Source organism: Parasteatoda tepidariorum, chromosome 1, assembly GCF_043381705.1.
Source record: "Parasteatoda tepidariorum isolate YZ-2023 chromosome 1, CAS_Ptep_4.0, whole genome shotgun sequence".
NCBI lineage: Eukaryota > Metazoa > Arthropoda > Arachnida > Araneae > Theridiidae > Parasteatoda > Parasteatoda tepidariorum.
Genome location: NC_092204.1, coordinates 20887395 through 20913811, shown reverse-complemented (window position 1 = coordinate 20913811; position 26417 = coordinate 20887395). Strand labels below are relative to the sequence as shown.

The 26417-nt window shown below is 28.4% G+C and overlaps 1 protein-coding gene across 1 annotated transcript in view; it reads left to right on the top strand.

The window, feature by feature from the left end:
• LOC107445810 (E3 ubiquitin-protein ligase HERC2) overlaps nt 1-26417 on the top strand; it is a 129383-nt gene that overhangs the window by 85873 nt on the left and 17093 nt on the right. The window contains exons 56-75 of the mRNA XM_071178954.1: nt 1767-1944; nt 2788-3041; nt 4156-4300; nt 5791-6016; nt 6570-6756; nt 8525-8699; nt 8945-9079; nt 10823-11002; nt 11207-11360; nt 12205-12312; nt 12423-12710; nt 14549-14670; nt 15910-16035; nt 16606-16877; nt 17853-18051; nt 19698-19912; nt 21175-21352; nt 22591-22844; nt 24958-25097; nt 25545-25640. Of these exons, the coding sequence (XP_071035055.1) occupies nt 1767-1944; nt 2788-3041; nt 4156-4300; nt 5791-6016; nt 6570-6756; nt 8525-8699; nt 8945-9079; nt 10823-11002; nt 11207-11360; nt 12205-12312; nt 12423-12710; nt 14549-14670; nt 15910-16035; nt 16606-16877; nt 17853-18051; nt 19698-19912; nt 21175-21352; nt 22591-22844; nt 24958-25097; nt 25545-25640 (3632 nt within the window). The remainder of the gene's footprint in view (nt 1-1766; nt 1945-2787; nt 3042-4155; nt 4301-5790; nt 6017-6569; nt 6757-8524; nt 8700-8944; nt 9080-10822; nt 11003-11206; nt 11361-12204; nt 12313-12422; nt 12711-14548; nt 14671-15909; nt 16036-16605; nt 16878-17852; nt 18052-19697; nt 19913-21174; nt 21353-22590; nt 22845-24957; nt 25098-25544; nt 25641-26417) is intronic.

Genomic DNA, 26417 nt, shown 5'->3' with positions numbered 1-26417 from the left:
ATGCCCCAATAAAAATTTCTACTTTAAGCTTTTTTTCCACATTGTAGTATAGGCAGAAACCTATTTATTATTCAGTCAAATGTGAATGTAATGCTTTGAATTAGGTGAATAATGGGCATTAATATTTTTGATAGAAATGCAGAAACTTTAAACATTCCACAGGTCGTCATCATTAAAATGTTCGAATTCACTGACTATATTGACTATATTCGGCAAATTAAGCTTTGTTTGTGTTGGGTTTTCTTCTATTTACCTTTTTGATGTAACCTTACAGAGAGTCGCTAGAGGACTGTGTTGTCCGCTGCAGCATCAGACTCTCAGATATTCATTGATTGGCATTTCCTACCTGCTTCTTTAAAATTGATTAAATCTTTTTTATAATGTAATATTTGTGGCATTATTATTAATGCTAAGTGTTATGTTACTTCTATTGAACTCAGAATGAAATATGCCTTTTATTTTCTTAGTGTCAATATGTTTTGATTTTTCTTCGCTGTATCACATGACACTTTTTGGATTATAAATCATTTTTTAGAAATAAATTTTAAGTCATGATAAATTCGTAAGCTAAAACCCCTATTGAAGTGAAACAAAATTTGATCGAACTATCTGGTATCCAATCACAAAGCAGGTACTTTTTGTTTAATGGCACCTGTTTACATCCTGCAAGAGAGAAATCATAGGGACCAAAAGTTAAGAACTTGGCTTTATGTTTTTATACAAGCTCACTGCAATTTTATGTTTATAATATGCTATTTGAATAATGTGATAACTGAGAGATAAATAATGTGATAACTGAGAGATGCAAATGTTTTGAATTGCTTATTAGCATAAAAAAGTAATTTCGAAGTGTAAGTGCAAAACTAAGGAGAGTTATAATCGCCTTTACCTAATGTTTGTTATTTAATATTCCTAAAAATAAATTGACATAATTTGATTAATTATGATTTTTTACTATGTAATTGCAATTTGTGTCGTATAATTTTGTGTCATTCCAGATATTAAGCAAATTCCCTAGTTAGAGAGCATTTATTTAATATCTACAGTTTCTAATCTGGTTAGATTTTTTTTATGCACAAATATTTTAAAATTGTAAAAAGATCAGGAATCACAAACTATTGTATGTATGATGAATGTTAAAAAATACTTTTATCATTTTCTAAATATTTATGATTCATAATCATAAAAGCTTATAACTTTTAAAAAATGTAAACTCAAAATTAAAACTTATCATTATTATATCCTAAATTGTTTAAAATATTTATTTTTAATAAAAATAATCTTGTGAATACTTTAAAATATTTAAAGATTTAAAGTAATATCTAATGTGATTACAGATACAAATATCAATGATAAGATCAACAGTATGTAAGCAAATGCTAATTAAAAATTTACAGTTTAAAATTTTACTTTTACCCATAGTTTTGAAAATGCCTAAGAATGTTTTCATTGGTAGGGAGAATATATCGATTACATGTACCCTGCCGAAGGAGAGATAAAAAATGACCTATAAACGATACGAATTGCAGGTACCCTTTTGCAGTTGCATGAAGTAGTTATAAACTATATTCACAAAAAAAAATTAATACCTTTTCTCCACATTATTATTGGAAAACAATACCTTCAATACTTTAAGTTTGAATATCATTGTTTGAATTCTTTAGATTAAATCTTACTGAAAGTAAATAAATAATTTTTTATTTAACATAAATTTAAACTACTCTTTCTATGTTAATGTGTATTTAAAACTTATTTCTTATATTCAGAAATCATAAGCGACCACACATGATTTTGAGTTTAAGCTCAAAACGCATACGTGATGTGGCCTGTGGCAGTGCTCACAGTGCAGCAATAAGCTCTTCTGGTGAACTTTTTACTTGGGGTCTTGGAGATTATGGAAGATTAGGACATGGTGATGTCGTTACACAAACTACACCAAAACAGGTGATATATTTGGATTACATTAGATGTAGATATAGTTTGTTAAACATAATAATTTTTTGGCTGGTATTTATTTTATATTTTTGATTTTTAGTGAGTTAAACTATCTACAAAGCTCTTTAAGAGCAAATATTTTTCTAAAAATAGTAATCATGTTGCAAACTATGTCCTCTATTTACTGCATGAAGTTTAGTTGGAATGTTATTCATATTCTAAAGCACATCAATCTATTCATATTCATCTATTCATCAACTAATCATAAAAACTGCAAGTTTTTGACTGAAATTTAAACTGTTTTTAGTCTTTCCGTGCTCTAATTTTTAAATCCTACATATCTCTGCTTTGTAATGTACTTTATTTGTATCTACATTATTATGAATATAATTAGTCTAAAGTTTGGAGTTTTCAGATTTATCTATTGTTATACATTCAGTTTCAAAACTGATGCAAACTTTTATGGAATTATACTAATTTTTCTTTCTTCAGTTAAAGTTGCTAACACTTCACCCTTTAATTTGCCTAATTTGTGTTCTTTTACTAGTAAGCTCTGTCAAAGAAGCACCTAGAATTTTGATTACAGCTATTTTTATGCTCCTTGCAGTTGTTTTCCCTGCAAGGCTTGTGGTTCTAAGTCCCAATAGCTCATTTTACATCAACATGAGTGAGAACTTTCCTTTCACACATTATGTGTACATGTACATTATGTGTTATGTACATTATGTGTACTTTCTTTATGTACATTAGTCCAGTTGACCCACTGAATCAACTTATCCTTAAAAATGCAATTGTTCTTTTGAATTAAACCTCTCTGATGTTTGTTACTTACCTGTTCATTATATTTTTTAGGTTGCTAAATTAGCTGATAAAAGAGTGAAGCAAGTGTCTTGTGGAAGTAGAGATGCTCAGACTCTTGCTTTGACCGATGATGACATGGTTTACTCTTGGGGAGATGGAGATTTTGGGAAGCTGGGTCGAGGTGGAAGTGAAGGTTGCCTCGAACCCATGAATATTGAGTCCTTAAACGGTCTTGGTGTTGTCCAAATTGAGTGCGGTGCTCAGTTCTCATTGGCTCTCACAAGTGCTGGTCAAATATGGACATGGTTGGTTTCTCATTTCCTTTTGTCTTATATCTTTAAGTGACACATGATTTTGCTTAACGTTTTGCATATATCACTGAAGTCCTGTTTAGACGATCCAAGTTCTTGGACAAAGATTGATTGATATTCATGGAAACTTGTTTTGCTTGTTTTGCTTGTGTAAACGATCATCCAAGTACTTGGTTCAAGTCCTTGGACGATAGTAGAGCATGTTCTACTTTCCATCCAGGTTTTTCCTCCCTTCACCAATCAGCGTCTTAGGTCTTATGATGCCAACAAACAAGCATCAGATTAAGTCATTTTGTTGTCTGTTTTCATATATTTTAGTCCAAATAAATTGATCTGTTACGGTTTATTTATGTTATTATGAATTTATTTAGTTATTTTAAACTTTTGTAAGTATTATTAATTATTTTGAATGTATCTTGTTTTTCCTGGACCTCTATACAAAACCATCGGGGTACTGAGGGAGATATTTTAAGCTTTTGCTTCTCCCTCAAATAGAAATGGTTTTGTTTTTAATGGCTACCGAGGCCAGTACCCCCTGAAGACGTCGGCTTCGGTGGTCATATTTTTATTTTATTTCATTTGTTTCTTGTATTCAATAACTAGGATAGTGTCGACAAATAATCCAATTTCTTGGACAGAGAAATTCCTCCAATTTTTCGGATTCAAGAACTTGGACCGCATAAACAGGCCTTTAGCATGCTATAAACACTCAAGTCCTTTTTATATAACTATTTCAACTTTAAATATCGGTATTAGCTTATAGAGACAAGCTGTTTGTAACAGCAATTCCGTCTACTATTTTGAATTGTGGTTATAATGTACTTTTACTGCATACATGTAAGTTATATTTAGAACAGTTTGTATCGACATGGCATATTTTATGAAATGTAAATCATTATGTGTCTACCTTTTAGTGTAATTTTTTTATACTATCAGTAAATAAATATGTATTCTTGCGTAAATGCAAGAATTTTTGCTGTACAAACTTTACTTTAGATTTTGCAATTTAGAACATAAAAACTTCAAAATCAAAATATTTTATGTTTATTTTTTATTATAAATAAGGTAACGAATATTTATCTATTCTCTCATAATTATATATTCATAGGGGTAAAGGTGACTATTTTAGATTGGGGCATGGTGATGAAAATCATGTTAGGAAACCTCAGGTGATGGAACCCTTGAAGGGGAAAAAAATTGTACACGTTGCTGTTGGTGCTCTTCATTGCTTGGCTGTTACAGATACCGGACAAGTATGTTTCATTAATTATAACATTACACAGGATGCGTAGCATTTTTAAGAAATGCTTAAAGGTGCTTATTTTCGATGTTCGTTTTTTAAAAGCCCTTAAAGGTGCTTTTTTCATTGGGTGTTTTTTAAAGTGCTTAATTTTTCCTTTTTCAAAATGAGATTTTTCCTTTACTGCGTTGATTTTAGCTGAGAATTATGCAAAAAGACACAGTTCACATTTTTCTATTCAATGTTTTCTCAATTCATTCTACCCCAATCTATTTCAGCTTATTGTAGCGTATGAAAACGCCATTTGTTTTATATGATTTAAAACGTCATGATTTTTAACAATTGTCAAAAACAATGCTAAAATTTCTCTTTTTTTGACATGATGTTTGAAACAAGATAAAACAGCCAATTGTCAAAAAGTTTCCAACCCTGCACAATTATGATATTTTTTTAAGGTGCTTAAAAATATCTTTTGGGTGCTTGAAAAGTGCTTAAAAATGCTTATTTTTTGTTGAATAATTTGGCTACTCCCCCTGTTACAACAACTTTGTCTCATGGATTCTCATTGTACGAATAATTTTTAAGACTAGAAAATAAAAACCTAGTTTTATAAAATAATGTTTAATGACTTTAAGATTTCCTCACAAATTTGAAGGTAGAAATCCATGCTATTGTATGTAACTTCGGTTCAATAGTTTACTGCTTGTTTTCCTGTTTAATATTTTTTTTAAGATTAACGTTTATTTTTGTTTAAACTGGCGAGAATTAATGTGTTGTTAATACAGTGAACCTTCAAAGGACCGAAATTTTGGTTCACTATATCCGTTCCGCAAACAATTTTAACTAATAGTTCCGTACTCCTTTTTATTATACATTATTTAAATAAATAACCAGCAAAATTAAATACAAAAATGACTGAAAAATAATGCATAGTAACAAAAAATTTGATAACTTGCTTTTATTTTTATTACTCTTCGTTTTGCGTACAAAAAAAGTTAGTGATCTTTAGCTGATGCAGGGAAAAATTTGTCCATACATCTGGCTGGGTTCGCCTTTGCTTAGGGATGGAAAAGGGAGATAAAAGAAGAAAACAAGGGAAAATGCTTATCGCTACATTTCACTCTTATGGATGGTCTTAAAAATCAGTATGAATATTTATTTTGAAGTAGACATTTCAAAATTATTTTTAAAAAATGAAGAAAAAATTCAGTCGAAGACAGAAAAAAGTTCATTATATCCAACTTCCTCACTTTTTTAGTTCACTATATCCACAAAAAATAACGTACGTGTATAGCAAGGCACGGGACCGAACATTTCGTTCACACTATCCGGGAGTTCACTATAAACAGTGTTCACTATAGCGGGGTTTGACTATATTAAATTTTTTTTTCATCTTAATTATCAATTATCCGAAAACAAAGATACATTTAAAAAATATAAAACAGGATGATGTATTGATTTTAGAAAATACCTGAAAGGTATTTCTTATTCATGCTCTTTCAGGTATATGCTTGGGGAGACAATGATCATGGTCAGCAAGGTAATGGGACAACCACAGTCAACCGCAAACCCTCACTGGTCCAGGGATTGGACAATGTGAAGATCACCAAAGTAGCCTGTGGCTCTTCACATAGTGTTGCCTGGATAACATATGAAATGAAAAATCCGAAAGCCAATGAACTTGTATTTTTCCCTGTGTCTCACGATCCTTTAGGAGCTGTGTCATCAGGTAAAATTATTTTAAGAAATATTTTTTGATGTACTTGCCCAGAAAAATTTGAGTATTTAATTGGGAAGATACTTTTATATTTAGCACTTTTTTATGTAATAGTATCACATTGTGGGAGAGTGGCTATCGACAATGTCATCCTTCATCTATCAACCACCATAGAAATGAGTTAACATGTCTTATATACTAGTGAATTGAAATTATATTTTTGTAGTGGTAGATACATTACACGCATATTTCTTTTAACTTTTAAGATACTTGTATGTAACATTTATGTTGAATGTTTATAATGTTGTTATTTAAGTCCCAACAAACCACATTCTATTTAATCTGAAAAAGCTATCTTAGCATATATCTCTCTCAATAACTGCTTTTTGCTCAATATGTATAACACTAATGCTATATTGTTATATGCACACAAAAAAATAGTGTCGAAAATGCAATTTTTCTTTCAAGAGCAGTGCCCAGGTCCATAGTTAACCTGATATTCTTTATAAAAAAAATTTTTTCATTATTTTTTTCTAATTTTTAGTATTTATATATATTTTTCCAGTTAAGAAAAATGATTCTGAAATTCAAGAAACGAAAGAATCACCTATCAAATGTAAAGCGTTTCTATCAAATCAAAAAGAATCGACTCGACCTTCTTTGTCGAGAATTATTTTATCTTCTTTGTCTGATGTGGAAAAACAACAAGGCCTCCAAAATCTCTTGCATGCGTTACAGATTCATATTGCAAGGTAAACATCTTCTAAAATTATCTCAATTTATTCATTCTGAATATCAATTATACATTGAATATTATATGTTAACTGATTAATAAAAAAACATTAAACTTCTTTATACAGCTTTGACTTATGATCTATTCACGAGTGCCTCTTAAATTTATCAATAGAAGTAGTTTTTTGTCTATAAAAGTTACTTATTTTACTATTAAAAATTCCATACCAATTCATGAAAACTATCGTATGAATAAAATTTTATTCTAAAAATTCAAATTTCGTTTAAAATTCCAAAATAATTTTATTAAAACTGGATCTTGTAAAAGCAATATATAAATATATATAAAAAATCTATTACCATTGTTTTACTATGCAAATTATTGCTGTAATCTTAATAATATAAAAACTTTTTAAAAGTAAAAGCTGTGCATGTAATGACATATTTTTTATTTATTTATTTGAAAGAGAAGCATTCATAGAGTTTCTAAAAGTTTTAATTAGAGTTAGCTTTTCATTAAAAAAGTTACTTATTTTGTCACTGTAAAACCAAGTTCATAAAAATACGATGTTATAAACTAATATTTAATGTATAACTGAAAATTTAAGTGATTTTTTTTTTAAAAAAAAATCTGAAATAATGCAGTTTGTCAAAATTTTGTAAAACAATGCACGAAGGAAAAATCTTGAACTGTTGTTATTAATTGTAACTAATAAATAAAGCATGATTTGCAATATTAGTTTTATGGGTGGATTTCAAATTTGAGAAATTTTTGATTTATGATTTTTTTATGGCATTTTTGATGTCTGATAGAAAAGAATATTTTTTATTATGGAATTTAATAGTTTGGTGAATATGGCTTAGCTTAGATAGAATTGGCTTAGATGTTTGTGATTGCCAAAAATTTATTATGTGTAATATTATATGAATTTGTCAAACGCTTTACTTTCTATAAATTTTTAATAGAGATCAATTCTAGAAAATAGACTGTCCAAAATAACAACATCAAATTTCTTTGTTACAGTTTACCAATTTTTAATATGTAAAATAACTTTAAAACATTTAAATATTTTGAAAAATTAATTTTAAATATATCTAGCAGATATCTTTGATTTTTTTTTTTTAAATTTTCTGGTAGATATTTGTTGTTTTTTGTTATCCAAAAGTAGTGTCCAGTCTGTTACTGTCAGATCTGTTACCAAATATAATAACTTTTAAAATTAATCGGTAGATGATATTACCATTTTTAATATTGCTTTTGTGATTTAGTATGTAGGAATAATCATTTTTAAAGAAATCTTGTGATGAAAGATTACTTTTAAAATTTTTTGGATTTTCAAAAGTTTTTTTTTTTAATGTTGTTCGGTCTGTTACTAACTTTTTAAAGTTAATTAGTTTTTAAAGTTAGTGAAGCTTTAGTAACTGCTTATCATTTGCAAAGTAAGTCTGTGAACCATATTTAAGCTAAAATTTTTTAAGCCTAAAAAATTAACGTGTGGTATTGAAAAAATATCAAAATTGTCCAAGCTGTTACCTGTTAATGTATTTTTTAGTTAAAGATGACTTATAATATCTCCACAGATCTAAATTTTAATTCAGTTTGTGCAAGTTCATTCCAGTGCAGGACATATACTAGAATATTAATCACCAGCATGATCATTTTTAATTTTAAACAATTTCAATTCCAAAAATGCCTTAAATTTTAAAATCACCCATTTTGTTACTTCAAAAAATTTTTTAAAAGATGGTTCATGTAATTTTTATTTTATTTGTTTGTTAATTTTGCAGGGAAGCAGTGGTGTCTGCATTTACACCTCATGCAGGCCTTGCATTGTCACTGAATAAAGAGAATTCAGTATCTTTTAAACAGGATATAGAATCACTCTTTTCAGATATTTCTGACATAAGCAGAGTAAGTCATGTACTGGCTAATGAAAACAACTCTCTCATCAAAGGTTCTAAAGTGAGCTCACTTATTTGTTTTCTTAAATAATGAAATTTAATTTTTTTTTTGAGGAAAATCATTTTTAATGCAGATAGTGTTGCAAATTTATATCATGGCTCTTTTTTTAAGCCTATGAAAAGTATCATTAAACATATAAATTCAAACTCAGCCAAAGCCCATAAAACTGTTATCACCTTATATTTGAAGTTGTATATGAATATGAGAGTTAGAGATGTTATGGCTTATTGGATCTTCTATTTCAGACTCCAAGCGATGATGAAGAACGCTTGTCTAGGTTTTCATTTAACTCTATGTCAAGCTCTGGAGGTTCTTCATTGAAAGCTTCACCAACATCTATTTTGAGAAGTGTTGCAAGCAAAATATCAAATTATGAACCTGTAAGTTTTTATTATTTCTAAATAAAATTGATTGGTAGTCTGTATCTTCATGGAAAGATATGTATGACATGTAATGATGTATTGCCACTTACCAATTACTTGTCAGTTTTTTACGTCCCACAGTGGACTGATAGTCCCAATAAAACACCGAATTCAATCACTTGCTGCCGTCAGTAAGCGGGTGGGTGACCACTTTGATCAGCCTGTGTAGGGACCGAGGATTTTCGGTATCAGTTCTCATTGAACTCTTCTACCGTGAAATGCTCATTTCGCATGCAGGTCGTCAGGCTACCGAAGCGGGGGAGCCATCCCCTCAGCAGAGGATCAAAATTGCGATGGTATGTCTTCGGATCATCTCGGTGATGTTCCCTAGACCATCGCCAATAGCCATAATTGTGCAGCTCTAGTGTGGCGTAAATAAAGTATGTGTGCTACCTTAATTTTTTTAGTAGTAAAAAAAAGCATCTTAACAAAAGAATTAGCTGTGCATTTTACTTAAGTGGGTATTTTCATCTGCTAACAAGCTAATACATGTCTTTGAATGAAATAACAATGACTACATTTCTTATTCAAAAATAAATTCTTATATTATTTATGTATTTTGCATTAATGTAATGTCTTGTGTCTTCCAGATAAGTGCTAATAAATTAATAACTATAGAAGGTATAGAAATTTTCTGGCTCTTATTTGTACAGAATGGTCTCTGGAGAAAATAGTTGCTTGTCAACCATAAAACTCTGTTTCCCTTCAATTTTTAAACTTTATTTTTTTATTAAAATAAAATCATATAGTTTTCTCTCATAGAAACATTCTAAATTTAATATCGAAAAAAACAAGAAATAAAATTTAAAAAAATTACTTTCATAAACTATGTTTTTAAGCCAACAAACTAAGAGATAATTTTTTAGAATGTTGTTTAATTATATCTGATTGTTTCTAGTGTATTCTTACTGTATCAAAACATCATACAATATGACCATTAATAAAAATAAAAGATTCAGATATCTTTGTCTATAATTATGAAAATATTAATAAAAATTATCTGAACATTTAAGGGTAAATTAATTATTATGTCTTTCCTTATTTAACAATGTTTGTCTGTACCATTCATTTTGTATCCCTTCTTAGTATTATTTATAGTTGATACGTGCATATATCTATGCAGCATTTTATTGTAAACAAATTTAGTTTCTCTTTTACAATTAACATTTATGAAATTGTAAAGAAGTAGAAGGAGTTAACTTTCTGCACTATTGTTAAATAATCACTTTGACAAACCAGTTTTAAAAATAAACAAAATTTAAATAAAAATTTAAAAAAAATAAGTTTTGCAGATGAAATTGCTAAAGTAACCAAGCAATATGATTAGGTTTGTAAGGTTTTTTATTGCAGTAAAATCTGAAACTAAATTTGTGTTAATACAATAAAGAAAGGTCTTTTAAATTTGATATAACAATCTGATTTTTGTCAAGATGCAAAAATTTTTGCAAAGCAATCAATATATATTTGTAACTGATGCCAATAAGGGGCAGAGTCTCCTAGTAAGATAAACAAAGATTAGTATTGATTAATATTCTTATGTGTTACAATGTTAATAATTAAATCCTAGTATGTATTCCTTGTCTTTCTTAAAGATATTTTTTATCTTAAATTTTATTTTTGCTTGTACCATTTCTTCCACTCTTCTAAACTTCCTGTCTTATGTCTTACAACTTAATTTTAACTTTTATTCTGTTTAAATAGGTCTGTCCTCTAATGGTTGCCCCTGAAATAGATACAGAAGATTTTGCAAACATTCTTTCACTAGATGAGGTTCGCGTCTTGATAGATTTGTTGAAGTTGGCCGTAGCTGGAAGGATGAATGAAAATGCAAAGGATGTTCTTTCAACTGTGCTGGGGAATCTGAGCAAAACCTGTAGTCCTGTAAGTATTTCATATAATTTTCTATTAGTAACAGTATAATCTCTGGATGTACCATTTCCGATGTTTTATACATGCTGTATCATCTAAACGGTTTTTTATATGTAGTTTTGTAATCCGTTAATTTATTTTTGCTATAAAGTGTATTTATTGAAAAATTCTAATAATTTGTGTGTGCATTTTAGCAAACAAACTTTTAATCTTTAGATTCGAGAAATGATTTTAGAAGCTTGTGTTACCGAACTTGAAGATGTTACCGAAGATCTTTCAACGAGACGCAAGATGCCCAATCCTGTTGTTCAAGAATCTCCACATCCATACCCTGACAATGCTATGTTACATGGCACTGTTAAAATTCCTGGTAAGACTTTCTTTTTGTGAATTGTTTTTACATCAATGAAAGCAATCAGTATTAACGATTGCCAAAATAAAAATGCTCGAGTTAGTTAACTACCACATCTACATTTTACAATTAAAAAAAAACTCTTTCATCCGGAAATATTGTCTATCTGCTGTGATTTTTTATTATTATTGATATTCAGTGTCATTAATATTCATGGTTTAAAGAAAATTTACAATTTTTACTTATTTATTATTTTTTATTTATTTATTACTTTGTTTCTTTCTTTTATAATTTTATTTATTTCATTGTATATTTCTATTTATTAATTTTGTATTTCTATTTATTTATTTTGTATTTCTAATTTATTTATTTTGTATTTCTATTTTATTTATTTCATTTTATTATTTAGTTGTATTATATTTCTATTTATTTATAATTATTATTTTGAACATGGAAAGGAGATTAAATTAGAATGTCCAAAATATCGCCCTTTCCTGAAAACGTACTTCAGGATATGGAACTTTGGGCTGTATAAAAGGAAAATTTGCTGATAAAAATGTCTATTTATTCCTTAGACATTTCATGTATATTGATTATTTTGCGAAACCCTGAGTTCAAAGCAAATCAATTATCTTTGTTGAATATTTCACTAATATTAGATGATATTTAAACTACTTTCTCATGTTAAGTCATTTTTAAAATTTTAACGAGGTATCAACTAATAACCACAAGTTAAATTTAATCAAATTTTGGTCTTGTAATTTTTTATTAACTTTCATATTGTTTGCTTTTTATTTAAAAGTTTATTGTACACAATTGAATGATAAGCAAAATTAATATTTATTTGAATCTTTTATTCTAGATGCTGTGTATTTGAGAGTAGAATTTGATCGACAATGTTCTACCGAGCGTCGACATGATGCCTTGAAAATATTTGATGAAAAGTCTAAACTTATTGCTATTAGATCAGGTTAGATTTGAATAAGTGTTTCCCTGATTGGTTTGGACATGTTTCACTTTGTGCTGATTAATTTTATTTACATGAATTATAAGCAATTAATTTTATTTTTCATTGTTTAGGTAGAGATTGGGCTGATTGGTGTAGTAATTTACACATTCCTGGAAATGAGTTACGCTGGAAATTTGATACTGACGGATCTGTAAATGGCTGGGGATTCCGGTTTACTGTATATCCAGTTCTTCCTCAGTGTTTAAACGAAGACATATCCGATAGATCTATCATGTCAAGCCCATCCATTGAATTAGTACAATCTCTTCTGGAGAAACAAATCTTTTTATCTTCTGATGGGAAAGTGTTATCTCGGCTTGCATCTTCTCTGGCTTCTTGTGCACAACTGGGCTCACTGAGTAATGTTTTTACCTTTGAAATTTCTTTCATTTAGACTAGTGTTTATAATAATTACAGGGTCAAATGTTTGTCATCAACGAAGTAGAAGGCACTGTATTAAGTACTTGTTAAATTGATTAAGAGCATTTTTAAAAGCTTATTTGTAAAGAAAAATAAGCTTAAACCAACTCTTTAATTTTAAATTATTTATTCTAATTGCTAAAAAAAATATTGAAATTGATTTAAAGAAAAATAAGTGGACAAAACGCTTATATATTTAAAAGAATATTAAAATTTCAGAAAAATTGCTGACTTGGTGTGATCTTTCAACAAAAAAAAAATAATTCAATGAATCTTAATTTTTGCTTTTTTTATGCTAAATAATGGGGTTAGGTATTTTTTCAAGTATTAAAAAAATTATATCACAAATGATTTTTTTATTTTCTCGAAACTGTGGCTTTTCATATTGACATTCCTTTCCATTTTCTGAATTATAATATAAAATATTGGCTAAAGATAGATGAAATTTAATTTGACTGTCAGGTAACTCTTTCATACTAGCAACAGTTATAAAAATGGCTTATTTTTTACTAAAAAGTGTAGTTAGTATTATACCACAACAAAGCCTTTAAAGAACAACCTTAAGCTAAACTAAACCGGTTAGGTGGTCAGCCGAACGTGAAACCCCCTGTGTTTAGTTCCCAAGCATGCTTGGTACTCATTTAACGACCCACCGAAGGGATGAAAGGCTGAGTCAACCTTGCCCGGCCCGAGGACCGAACCCAGGACCTGTGGCACGGGAGCGCAAAGCGCTACCACTCAACCACCGGGCGTCAAACAGAAATCTTAGGACACACAAAAATTTCTATTTCTTTACATTAATGATAATGATCATACTTGTTTATAGCATTCAAATATCTGCATAAATTTCATTTGTGCATATTTTATTGCTTTGTGTATTCTATTTGTTGTAGATCAAAAACATAATTTCTTTATTGAACTTAAAGTTGTGTGAAAATAGAAGTGCTCCTTGCATTAATTTTGGTTGTAATGAATAGTTTTCAAATAATTGTCTGTTTTATTTTTAGTTTCAATAAATATTACAAACAGTAATAAAATAGGACATTTTTGTTCGAAATTTTTATAATTATTCTTTGCTCTATAGAGTTGCAAACAACTATAAAATTTCTTTATCATTCTTATGCATTTAGATTATTTTGAAATGAACTACAAATATGACAATTTATTATTTTGTATACAATGTTTTATTCTTAACAAAATTTATTATTCTCTAAAGTTAGAAAAAAATTTTGATTAAATTATTGGTAGAATCATACTTTTATTCTATCAGAATGTTAAGTACGATTAAAAAAATTTACATCATACAAATTAAAAAAAATTCTCTAGAAACTCTGTAGGTAATAATACTTAACTGTAATTTTAAAAAAGAGAATTATGTAGTACGATGACAATTAGTAAGTGTCAAGTAGTTATTAATAATTAATAATATTCAATAATTATTTGCTACTTTTCTTATGCTGATAGAAAAAAACATAAAAAATAGCATGATATATTATAAATTTAAATCTTTTCTTCATTGAAATTTATAATTATATGATATTTTAAATTATATAGACTTGAAAGTGATTACAGAAAATTTCAAATATAACTGTCATTTACTCTAAAATATTTTTCAATGAACTACGGTCACTTATTCATTTATTTAGATCTTTGTGCTTAAGAATAAATGTCTCTAGAAGTAATGGTGTTTATTTTTTACTTTTATTTCAACTATATATATTATTATTCTATTTTCTTGGATTATTTTTTAAATATTTCATCATAATTTATATTTTAGATCCTTGTCAAAGAATGTGGGCTCTACATAAACTTCGCCAATTAATTTGTTCAGTGAGTAATGTAGAAAACTCAGACATGTTTATTGTTGAAACTTACGCGAACTCATCTTTTGAAGTACAGGTATGTAAAGTATTGCTTTTTTTTTTCAATGTATGTATTTTCATTTCATAAAATAAAAGTACTTTTTCCTTTTGAGTTTCAATATTTGTCACATTTAAAACACTTTGTGATTAGATCGGTAGTAAAGCAAAATTCTTTATTTATACAATAAATAAGACTTAGATTAAAAAAAGGAAAGAGTCAATTATAACCGAAAAATTTGGTAAATTTTGTTTTTTAATAAAAATCTTTTTCATAATATGTGTCATATAAGGAAGTTTCCCAATTGTTATTATTACTTTAATGTGTATGTTCTATTTGAATTTGAGGGAACTAATGCCAGCAATGTAATTTTTGTAACACATAGCTTCTAAACGTGACTTTAAAATTCTAAAAAAAAAGGAAATATAATTATGCTATTGTATTTAAATAATTAAAAATCATATTAAGTTAATGTTAAAAAATGTAATCCTTTGTTAAAAAAAAAAAAAAAAAAAANAAAAAAAAAAAAAAAAAAAAAAAAAAAAAAAAACGTAACCCTGAACCAGACCCCACAACTTGGCATGATAGTGTCATTGCATGCAGGCCACATAGTGTCATTGCATTGCATCTATCTGAAGCTAGATGTACTTTAAGCCACCACTGGGGATCGAAACCCTGTCACAATGACAGTTCAGTGCCTTAACTACTGAGCCATCATGACAAACTATGATGTAAAGATTGCAATATATTTGAAGTAGAGCCCCTGAATTAGACAGGCCGACTTATCATCTATTTTTGGAGCTAAAAGCTAACATAAGCACAATACTAACATAACGTTAACTTGCGAACTTGTTTGCTCCAATATTGCTTGATAGGTCAGCTCTGATAGTATAGGAGCCTTAATTTGAAGAGCTGAGTGTGAAAAGGGTTTAAGTGACATTTATAAACTAAGTGAGATTTCACAGGTAAAACTATTAATTTAGTTTTACTTAACTATACGATATTAATTTATTTTGCTGTGTTTCTTAATTTGAAATTTTCAGTGGATGAAGGTACTGAGTGGCAGTTTAAGAATGTTTTTAAAGTAGAAGAAGGATTCAAGTGCACTTGGCTTCATAAACTTCATTTTTTTATAGGGAATTTATACAAATTTGCATTCATTGAAATGTCACATAAACCCTTCATCCACTTGTTCTTCATTAATGAATAGATTCCAAAGCTTTATTTTGTAATAAATGATTGACCTTTAAATTTGAGAACAAATCATATTTTTTGCAGTTGCCCTTTGGACCTTCTCTTATGGAATTAGTGAAGGATTTACCAATGATATTACTTCGTCAGTATGAATATGAAGAGGCTGAATTAAGAGCTGGAAAACATCTAATGCATAGTGATTATTTTAAGGTAAATAATAGTAATACTTTAATTATAGTGTATAATATGACTTAGTAAAGGAAGATACCAAATTAAGAGCTGGAAAATATCTAATGCATGTTAATTATTTCAAGGTAAATAATATTTTTCGTCATAATTATTGTTGTTGGCCATTAAGGCACTAGGGGTGCAATTGTTCTTGTTTTCTCAACAGTGCCATCTATGGCCAAGAATTTGAATTCTGCCGCACCCATACATCACACCCCTTTATTGGGCAGACCCATTCATTCACCCACAGATTTTAATTTCGACATGAACCACAGAACAATCAATCTCCAAGAGAGGTATAATTTGTTAAAGGAACATGGAGGACTTTATGTATTGACAGATTTAGCGTGTACCAGTCACCATTTACTAAACAGGTAGTCTTTGACTGGCTGGATACGAACTCCCATTCTCACGAATGTGAGTCCAGCGCCTTACCAACCAGGCTGTCCCGGGGGATAATTATTATTTAATAAATTGGTAATAATTTGAATCGAAATTGCAAGCTTATATTTTGTATGTTTCTTAAATTTGAACATATTGTGTTAATTTTAGGTTTTGGTTGCTTTGGCCTGTGATTTGAAGCTAGATAGTTTCCCTTTATGCAATGACAGTCATAAATGGTTGTGGTTCAGAAGGTACTGCATCGCCTCTCGTGTCTGCGCCTCATTAACTGAACGTGCCGCTCTGCCTCAACCATTTTGCGAAGAGGTTCGGAAGAAAATTTGGGAAATGGCTGATGAGGAAGAAAGTGTTTCTTATGAGCATGAAGATCATGCTCAATTTAAACAGCAGCATGATGAACAGCTAGTTCTTTGGGTGAACAGGTATTTTTTATTTTCTTTGCATTTTGTTAGCTAATCTAATGGCAAAATATAAATTGTATATTTTGATAATTTAAAAAAAAAGTCAGAGAATTATATTTTGGGTAAAGTGACCAAATTGTTTTTTAATTGTATTGTACGTTAAGTTTATTACAAAGAAACTACAGTGAGTGGTAATTTGTTCAAATAAAAATCTTGTAGAATTTAAATCTAATACTGTGCTGCTTTGTAAAATTCTGTTATTCTGGTAAATTTTAATAAGATGTATATTGTTGTGAAAAAAATATTTTTTTACAAAGATTTTAAGTTTGTTTTACTTCTATTTAAATTTGGTACTAAAATATGGGTAATGAAAATACCAGCTTTTGAAAATAAAACTCACATTAAACTTAGAATTAATATAACGTAATATTCTCTTTTTTTTTCTTCAAATGTATCTTCAAAATGAATTCCTAAATTACTTAATGATTTTTAACCCACTGGCGGTTAAGGAAATGGGCAAAATTGAGAGAATGTTTCTCCCCTATACACAATTCTCCTATCCATTAACATGGAAAAACCGGTTTTGCTATGCAGAGAACACTGCAGGTTAAAATGAGATTTTTTATGTGCATAACCGCCAGTGGGTTAAATAACTTTTTTGATGCTATTTTTGTGGTTTGTATAATTTTACTACAATTTATTTTATTTAGTTATTTATTATTTGTTTTTTTATTTTTAGTTATTTTATTTATTTAATTTTAATTTTTTTATTTATTTATTCGAAAGTTTGAAGTGAGGTGATTTCTTTTCCAAGTATCTTTTATTTTGAGTCAAAAAGTAGAAAATAATAGTTTTTTTTTCTAAAATAAGCTTAATTAAGTCACACAAAAATTTATTTCAATTTATAAACCATGAAGCTTCCTAAATATTATGTTTTATGTTATAAAAAGTTTGATTTAAATATTTGAAATCTTAAAGTGTTATTCGCTATTTCAGGAGACCTGAAGATTGGGCAGTATCTTGGGGTGGAAGTGGCACCATTTATGGTTGGGGTCATAACCACCGTGGTCAGCTCGGTGGGGTAGAAGGTGCTAAAGTCAAACTACCTACTCCCTGTGAATCGATCACTAACTTAAGACCTCTCCATATAGTTGGTGGTGAACAAACTTTGTTTATTGTTACAACAGATATGAAAGTAAGGTTCTTTTATGATTTAGTTTTAAAGACAAAAGTTTTTATTTTTTAATTTAATTTTTTAAAAAAAAATTTATGATTTAAAGGAAAGTATAATAAAACAAAAACAAAATAAAAGTATACTATTGTGGTACTTTATTTAGGTATTCTGTTAGCAAATACTTTTTCAGATTGTTTATGGGATTATATTTTGTTAGTTAATTTTTTATTTATTAGAATGTTTCACTTGAAATAAATGTCTTATATATATATATTATTTTTTATTAAATATTTAATTTTTCTTTTTAAACTGTATGGAGTACGTTTGTATGATTAAACCAAATAATTCGAAAATAATGAATTCTTTACTATTTTAATGATTATAATCACTTATATTCTCTTTTATTTATTAGATGTTTATTATAAATCAGTGGTTACCAACTGGCAGGCCACGGGCCGCATCCGGCCCATGAAGCCTTTTTTTGTGGCCCGCGAACTAAAATATATTGTCATTTTTTTGCTAACAATTTTCGTAAAAAATTTATATGGTTTAAAATACTTTTCTTTCGTTAAAAAAGTCTAATTTCTCCATTTCTGTGAAATTTAACATAACCAACGGTACAAAAAAATTTATTTCTCAGGTTTTGCATCCTGGAAAATATCTATTGAAGAAAATATTTATTAATATTTGTAATTCAATACTTTTGTTATGAACAACTTGAGAAAATCTGATAGTAATATTTAATGTTCCTTCAAACATAAAAGAGTCTTCTGTAAAATTTTGACAGCGCTGCGGCCCGCAATTTGCCTGTTGTTTTTCATTGTGGCCCTGGCCTCATGGAAGTTGGAAACCCCTGTTATAAGTAAAAGACTTATGTTAATGTGTAGTAAAAGTTTGAAAGTTTGAGTGTTAGCATCTAACATGAGATTTTTCTATTTTACTGAAATGAAGTTTAAAAACAAACCGTAGATAATGATGTTTTAAATAAACCACTCCAGATGATTCAGTTCATTATTACAAACATAGTTTTCCAATTGCATTTTTTTAAAATGTTATTAAATCATTAAGTTTAAAAAAAAGTTTCAGAGAAAGAGATGGGGCAAAATTCTTTTATTCTGACTATTAATAGTTACTCAAACTTTGTTTAAAAATTATTATTTTATTAATGAACTAGGCTGTCCCGGGGNTTTTTTCTTGAATTGCATTAATAGATTAGATGTAAACCAAAAAAATTAAAAATTATTATTTTATTAATGAACTGATTATTTTTCTTGAATTGCATTAATAGATTAGATGTAAACCACTTAGCCATTAAATCATTAAGTTTAAAAAAAAGTTTTAGAGAAAGAGATGGGGACAAAATTCTTTTATTCTGACTATTAATAGTTACGCAAACTTTGTTTCAAAATTATTATTTTATTAATGAACTGATTTTTTTTTCTTGAATTGCATTAATAGATTAGATGNTAATCAGTACTTTGAACACAAATTGATTCACATTTTAATTTTTTGTAAGACTTGAGTGTATCCATTTTGTGTAGATGTTTGTTAAATGTGCATTTGATGGAAAGAAAAACTTGCATTGTTTAATTGTTTGTTCGCTTGCTGTTTTTATGGTCATTCTTTTTATAAGAAAATCATCACTTATTGAATTTCTTTTATTGAAGGTTTATGCTACTGGCTATGGAGCTGGGGGGCGATTGGGTATTGGAGGATCAGATTCTGTGTCATCACCCACTTTATTGGAAAGTATTCAGGGCATCGCCATAAAGAAAGTTGCTGTTAATTCAGGTGGAAAACATTGCCTGGCACTTACAGGTTTAGGTGATGTGTACTCCTGGGGTGAAGGTGATGATGGAAAGCTTGGACATGGAAATAGAAGGTATATTTTGTATTTATTTGTGTCCGGAATATTTTCTGCTTTACTACGCAAAAAACTTGGTATCAAATATGATTAGTTTGGAAAATGTTTCTTTATTTATAAATTTTATGTTTGTCTGTCTATGTTTAATTTTATTTTTAATGGTTTATGTATTTTTCAAAATATTATATTATACATTGTCTTCATATAGTTACCCCCTATTAAAACCTCTTATCTTCAGTGATCTATTCATAATAAACTGCATTAAGAATTATAATGTGCATAATTAGAATATGCATGCTAACACTTTTAGTTACCATATCAATAAAATGTAAAAACAGATATGCCAACTTGTTTCGGACAGCAAATATATATTTTAAAGTGGTAGTTTATCAATTGGGATTCTTGGTTTAATAAATTCAACTTAGTAGATTTTTATCCTCAACTATTTCTAAATAATTCGTAAGCTTATATAATCCACCACTTTATAGTACTTATGTCATGCTATACCTTTTAAAAAGCAAGCAAAAATACTCTAATAATTGCAAAATTTACTTTGCAGTTATTTACCGTTTTTTTAAAAATTATTTTGGCGTATCTGGAGCAGTTGGCATCTCTGTAAAAATGGGGGCTAGGCATATTTTATCTATATAATAAAATCAGTATTCATATGTTTTATTTAAAAAATTATTAGTCTAGGAGAAAAATGGCTTAAAAATCTTTTTTTTTACTATAAAACAGTCATCGTGAGGCATCAGTTTTAATCATTTAATCATGGAAGCTGTTGTAAAATTTTGTTACACAATATACAGTTTCTATATATCTACATGACATTTTTTAAAGAAAAATTCACATATTAAGATTCATTCAAGTTTAATAGAAAATGATTTATAACTAAATTTATTTCTATGAAACTAGTATGGAAAAGTAAAAATTAGTGGTGGTTAATTTTCATTACATTCCTAACTTTCATACCCTTTCTCCCTTCATTAAAGCAATTTTTTTGAAAAATATACTACTTTACTACTATAAATTCTATTTATTTCTCCAAAACATCGTTTTTTTGAAAAATTGGCATTTTAACCCTTTTCACACAGGGTTTGCTTGCTAAAACATGTCATTCTGGTCCATTTGTTGTGTTGGTTATAAGAAAAAGGTTAACATGCATGTTCTGTATCCTTTTTTTCTTTATGCATTCATGTTAATGAAATAAAAAAACTGTTACTTCTTCACTACTTGGTGTTTTCATAGAATTTCAAGAAGCATATCTTTAATCTTTACAGTTCTTGTGATAGACCCAAAAAAATCGAGAGCCTCAGTGGTGAAAAAGTGATTGAAATAGCATGTGGTGGTGCTCACAGTGCTTGCATTACAGCAAATGGTGATCTTTTCACTTGGGGTAAAGGTCGTTATGGGAGATTGGGCCATGGAGATAGTGGAGATGAACTGAAGCCGAAAAGAGTAAATATGACTTCTTTTATTTTTTGTACTAAGTTCTGGTTGATTACTTTACTTATGCTTTAATCAGGATTAAGTGTGATTTCTTTAATGTCTTGTGGCCAGTCTTGAAAAGAACAATTACTATTCAATCAATATTTTTTCTATTTGGAAGGATCTGTATTAAACTCTTAAAAATTAATCATTGTACTTTAAGGAAGCATGCCATTGCAGAAAGATAATAGTTCAGAAACAACACCAGTGTTACAAATATCTTGAGTGGAACCTCCATCTCTTTGGAAAAATAATCCAAAGCTATGGGTTGCACCAATTAAAGCCAATTTGAATTTCGAGCATGAGAGAAGACACGAAATTCAATCCTTTTGTTCTCACATTTAGATTCCATTTCAGATTTAAAACTTAACATTTAATTAAAACTAAATAAATTCTCTTGAGAAATAAAGAAAGAGAAAAATGGCAAAGAGAAACATTTTTGCAGGAATTAAATATACATATTCTATTAAATTTACTTCATTTGTAATAAGTATTCAGTTCAGTTGATTCCACCACAGTACTAAAACAATTGTATATCTCTTTATGAGACATTATTATAATTTATTTTCATATTGTTTTAGCTTTATTCAATAAAAATGTTTATCAATTGCACTCACCAAATAACTGACTAAACTCTTCAGCAATGAAACTTTTAAGAAGTATCACCACATTAGCAAATAAGAGATAATAGTTGTTTTTCTTTTGCAAAATATAGTTGCGCATAGTTATTAGAATGGCTATCAAAAATTTTAAAAAATAATTAAAATTTTGGGTACTTGGTATTCAGGTTTGTATTTTATTCTGAATGAAGTTACCAATGTACTGCTTTACAAGGTAATCCTAATTACCTGAAGCATTTCTTCTCTTTAGCTTAACTTTGCTTTCATAAAATTTGTGAATGGGACTTTAACATTTCTGCAAAAACCAGTGCTTTTACTAGATTGGATATAATTTAAGTTGAATATTATATATTATTCACAATGTTGTTCTGAAAATTTTGTGAAGTACTCTTTTGATTCAATGGATTTTTTTTAATTCTGAGTTTAAACAGTTATATTTAATTTAATTAATTTTCAATAGCAATAATTTCAATGAAACAATGAGTAATAGCAATAATTTTCAATGAAAAGAATAGTGTACACACCATTATCGTTTTAGTATGTTTCTTAGTAAAATGTATTTTATAAGTAAAAAATAAATGTTTCCAGGTTGAGCTTCTTGCGAATTATGATGTTGTCGATGTGGCTTGCGGTTCTGGCGACGCTCAAACATTGTGTATAACAGACAATGACTGTGTCTGGTCTTGGGGAGATGGTGATTACGGTAAACTCGGAAGAGGTGGCAGTGATGGCTGTAAAATTCCTGTCAAAATCGATACTCTAACAGGCATGGGAGTCATTAAAGTTGAATGTGGATCCCAATTTTCTGTTGCCCTAACAAAATCAGGAAGTGTTTATACATGGTAAATTTATTAAAGCCTTATGTTTTTATTAATATTGGTAATACAGCTCTTTCTTTATTTTAGCAATACAATGGAATCCCGGTTTTAGATTGTCCGCTTGGAACGTTATCCCACTTCGTACATGGTTTTTTGCTGGTCTGTTAAAATTGTCTATACAGATAATGTTAAATTATCCTGGATTTTATGTTGCCATTTTTAAGAATATCCTGTTTTATACAATTTTCTTATTGATCAAAATAATTTTTTCTCTACAAAGCATGAACTTTTTCTATGTTTTCTTTTTCTTTCTTCTTTTTTCTTAAAAAAAAAAAAAANTTTTTTTTTTTTTTTTTTTTTAAAAAAAAAAAAAAAAAAAACGAGACTGTTTGTAGCTTTTCTGAGATTCTTTCTATTATACCTTATTGTCCCTTTTGTCTGTAAGAGGGGGTTTCACCCTTGAGTCAAAATAAGAATCTTGGGATGGGAAAAGCATAGGGTGGTTGGTTTAATGAAGTAGGAGGGCTTAAATTGTAAAATTTGTGGAGGTGGGGGGATTTTTATAGCAGACTTCAACCTTTGAAAATCTTGGAATTATTCGGCCATTTAAAGAATGTAGCATTAAACAACTAGTTGGGTAATCTTTTTCTTGATACCAGTGATTGCAAGATGCTTTTAATGCAAAAATGAAGGTCCTGAAAACTCTGAATTTTATTTCAACAGCATTAGACAGTGTCAACTTAAATGTATTACATTAAATTTAACGAAGCTTCACAGGCTTTTGGTTTCCCACAGAAATATTGGCCCTTCGAAATAAAATCTGGTCTTCCGAAGAACATGACGTGTATATCAATTGCAAAACAAATTCCATCATTTTTCGATTCCTTCAGTATCTGATTTAATGTCTGCTCCCTCCAATACTGATGAGCAAGAACCCACCCATAACTGATCAAGAGTTAGAAAGCATAAAAACTCTAAAGCAATAGCAGATGTAAACTTGTTGAAATTGTATCTAAAAAAAATGTGAAGATTACGCATTTTTTCTTGTAATTCATCTTGTAAGTATCAATTTTTGAAACATATTCTTGGTTCTTTTTTACCCTGATTTTACGTTATCCCGCTTCGTACGTTTTTTAACGCTAGTGCGACGAAAAATCGAGGTTCCACTGTATTTGCATAATTTAATAGAAACTGTACCTAATAATGTGTTTTGCAGGCACTATTTTGCAAATAAGCAGTTTTGATGACTATGTCTCTCTTAAATGACAACTTTCATTACTCTAACACACTATAGTTAGAGTTCACTTTAACGCATTCTTTTATAGTTAGAGATATCAATACATTAGTGCATTAATTCCCAAGTAAAAACAGCATATGCATGAAAGCTTTACTTGCCATATAGATTAACAATTTTTTTCTATTTTTCATTTTAATTTCAGAGTAGTTAATATATAATCGTATTTATTCAAAACAAATTTTGTTATGAAAATAAGTTCTACTAAATAGCAAAAAATTTCACCTTTTAATAGTATATAATATATCTCAGAAGTATTTATTAATTAATTATGAATTAAGTTAATTTATTAAGTAATTTATTAAGTAACTTAATTTAAGTAATTTATCAAGTTAATTAATTAATTAAGTTAATTTATTTATCAAGTGAGACATTTACACGTGTTTTGCAAATAGATTTAAACAGCTGACTGTTGCAATTTTATTGATTTTAATAATTACTAAGTAATTTAAAAACCATTGTCTATTCTAAATTTTTTCTGAAATTTAATTGTTCCTGAAGTAATTTGATGTTTATATTTTCTTTTAAATGTATTTAGTTTTCTTAGAATAATTATTTGGGTGTTAAAAGATTCATTTATCATGTATTGTAAATACTTATCATATATTATACTTATCATATATTGTACTTATCATATATTGTACTTATCATATATTATACTTATCATAGATTGCAATTTATACAAAACAGAATGTTTTTTTCTAATATGAATGATGATTGGTAGGGAATATTATGGCACATTTTATTTTAAAATATCAGCAATCCTTTCACAAAATGATTGCGTTATTCTTTTATATGAAAAAAAAAGTTTTTGCTCTATTATATTATGAATTTTTTTAATAGGGGCAAAGGAGATTATCATCGTTTAGGGCATGGAACCGATGACCATGTACGCAGACCTCGAAAAGTATCATCCCTTCATAATAAAAAAGTGATTGCTATAGCTGTGGGATCTTTGCATTGCGTTGTTGCCACTGATTCAGGTGAAATATTATTTTAGATTATTTTCTGAGTTCTCATAATTTTTAAGCTGTATTTGTATACCACTAGATTATTATACTTTATTTTTTAATTTTATACTATTTTAAAGGTAAAATATTAATTTTGATTCTTTTATTATAAATTTTTTATCTAGTTTTTAATTTTTAACTGTATACCACTAGTTTATCAAAAAAAAATTTCATTTTGTACTGTTTTAAGTTTTTAAAAGATTTAGAAGTAATTAATTTTTAAAAAATATGACATGAAGATAAAAAATTAAAATACAAGAAAAAGGGGGGCTTCACTAACAAGAGACGGTATAGTTTGTAAAATATGTATAGGTCTTAAATATAGTGTTTTTCTGCTTAAAAAGAAGCTTCTTGTAAATAAATAGCTGGAAAATGATAATTTTATATTCATTTATCTTGCTAACTTTATTTTTAATTTAGGAGAAGTTTATACTTGGGGTGATAATGATGAAGGCCAGCTTGGTGATGGTTCTACCAATGCCATTCAAAGACCACGATTGGTGCAAGCTTTATCAGGTCTGAGTGCAATTTTCCTCTTAAGTTTCTTATACTTATTCAATGTACAGTGCGTAAAAAAATAATCGGGCCACCTTGAATAACTTTTGATTTAAGGATTGAATTTTCAGGTTTGAGAACTCAATTTCAATGGTTTGAGGGAGTGACCTCAAAAATGCTAATTAATTAGTGCAGACAATACTTTAAGTTACGAATCAGACACAAAAACATACATTCTGAGAATTAACATTCCTTTTTTATGAAGGATTCAGATTTTGGATCCCCAAAATATAGGGGTACAATCTGAGAAATATGGTTCTCATATTTTGATCAGGAGAGTGATCCAAAGTTTGAACCCCTAAATGTTAATCTTATTTTTTGCCATAGCTTGAGAACTTTTTAAGAGAAATGAAAAATGTTTGCACACAATTGAAAATTTGTTTATCCAAAGAATATCGGTGCAAAAAATAACTTATAATAGTTATTTATTATTTTATTTAATAATAGTCGAAAACTTTTTGAATTGTAAGGTATACAATTTTTTACATCATTCTAAAGAATGTAATTTTATGTGGTAAAATACAAAATTTGAATGAAACTGAACGAATAGCTCATGAGAAATCGAACTTTAAAAAAAGGCTTAGATTTAAAATTCGATTTATCAGGAACTATTCGATCAATTTCGCAAAAAGTTTGTATTTTGCCACATAAAATTACAGTCTTTGAAATGATGGAAGAAATAGTTAATTATTAAATAAAATAATAGTAAATATTTTTTATAAGATATTTTTTACATGG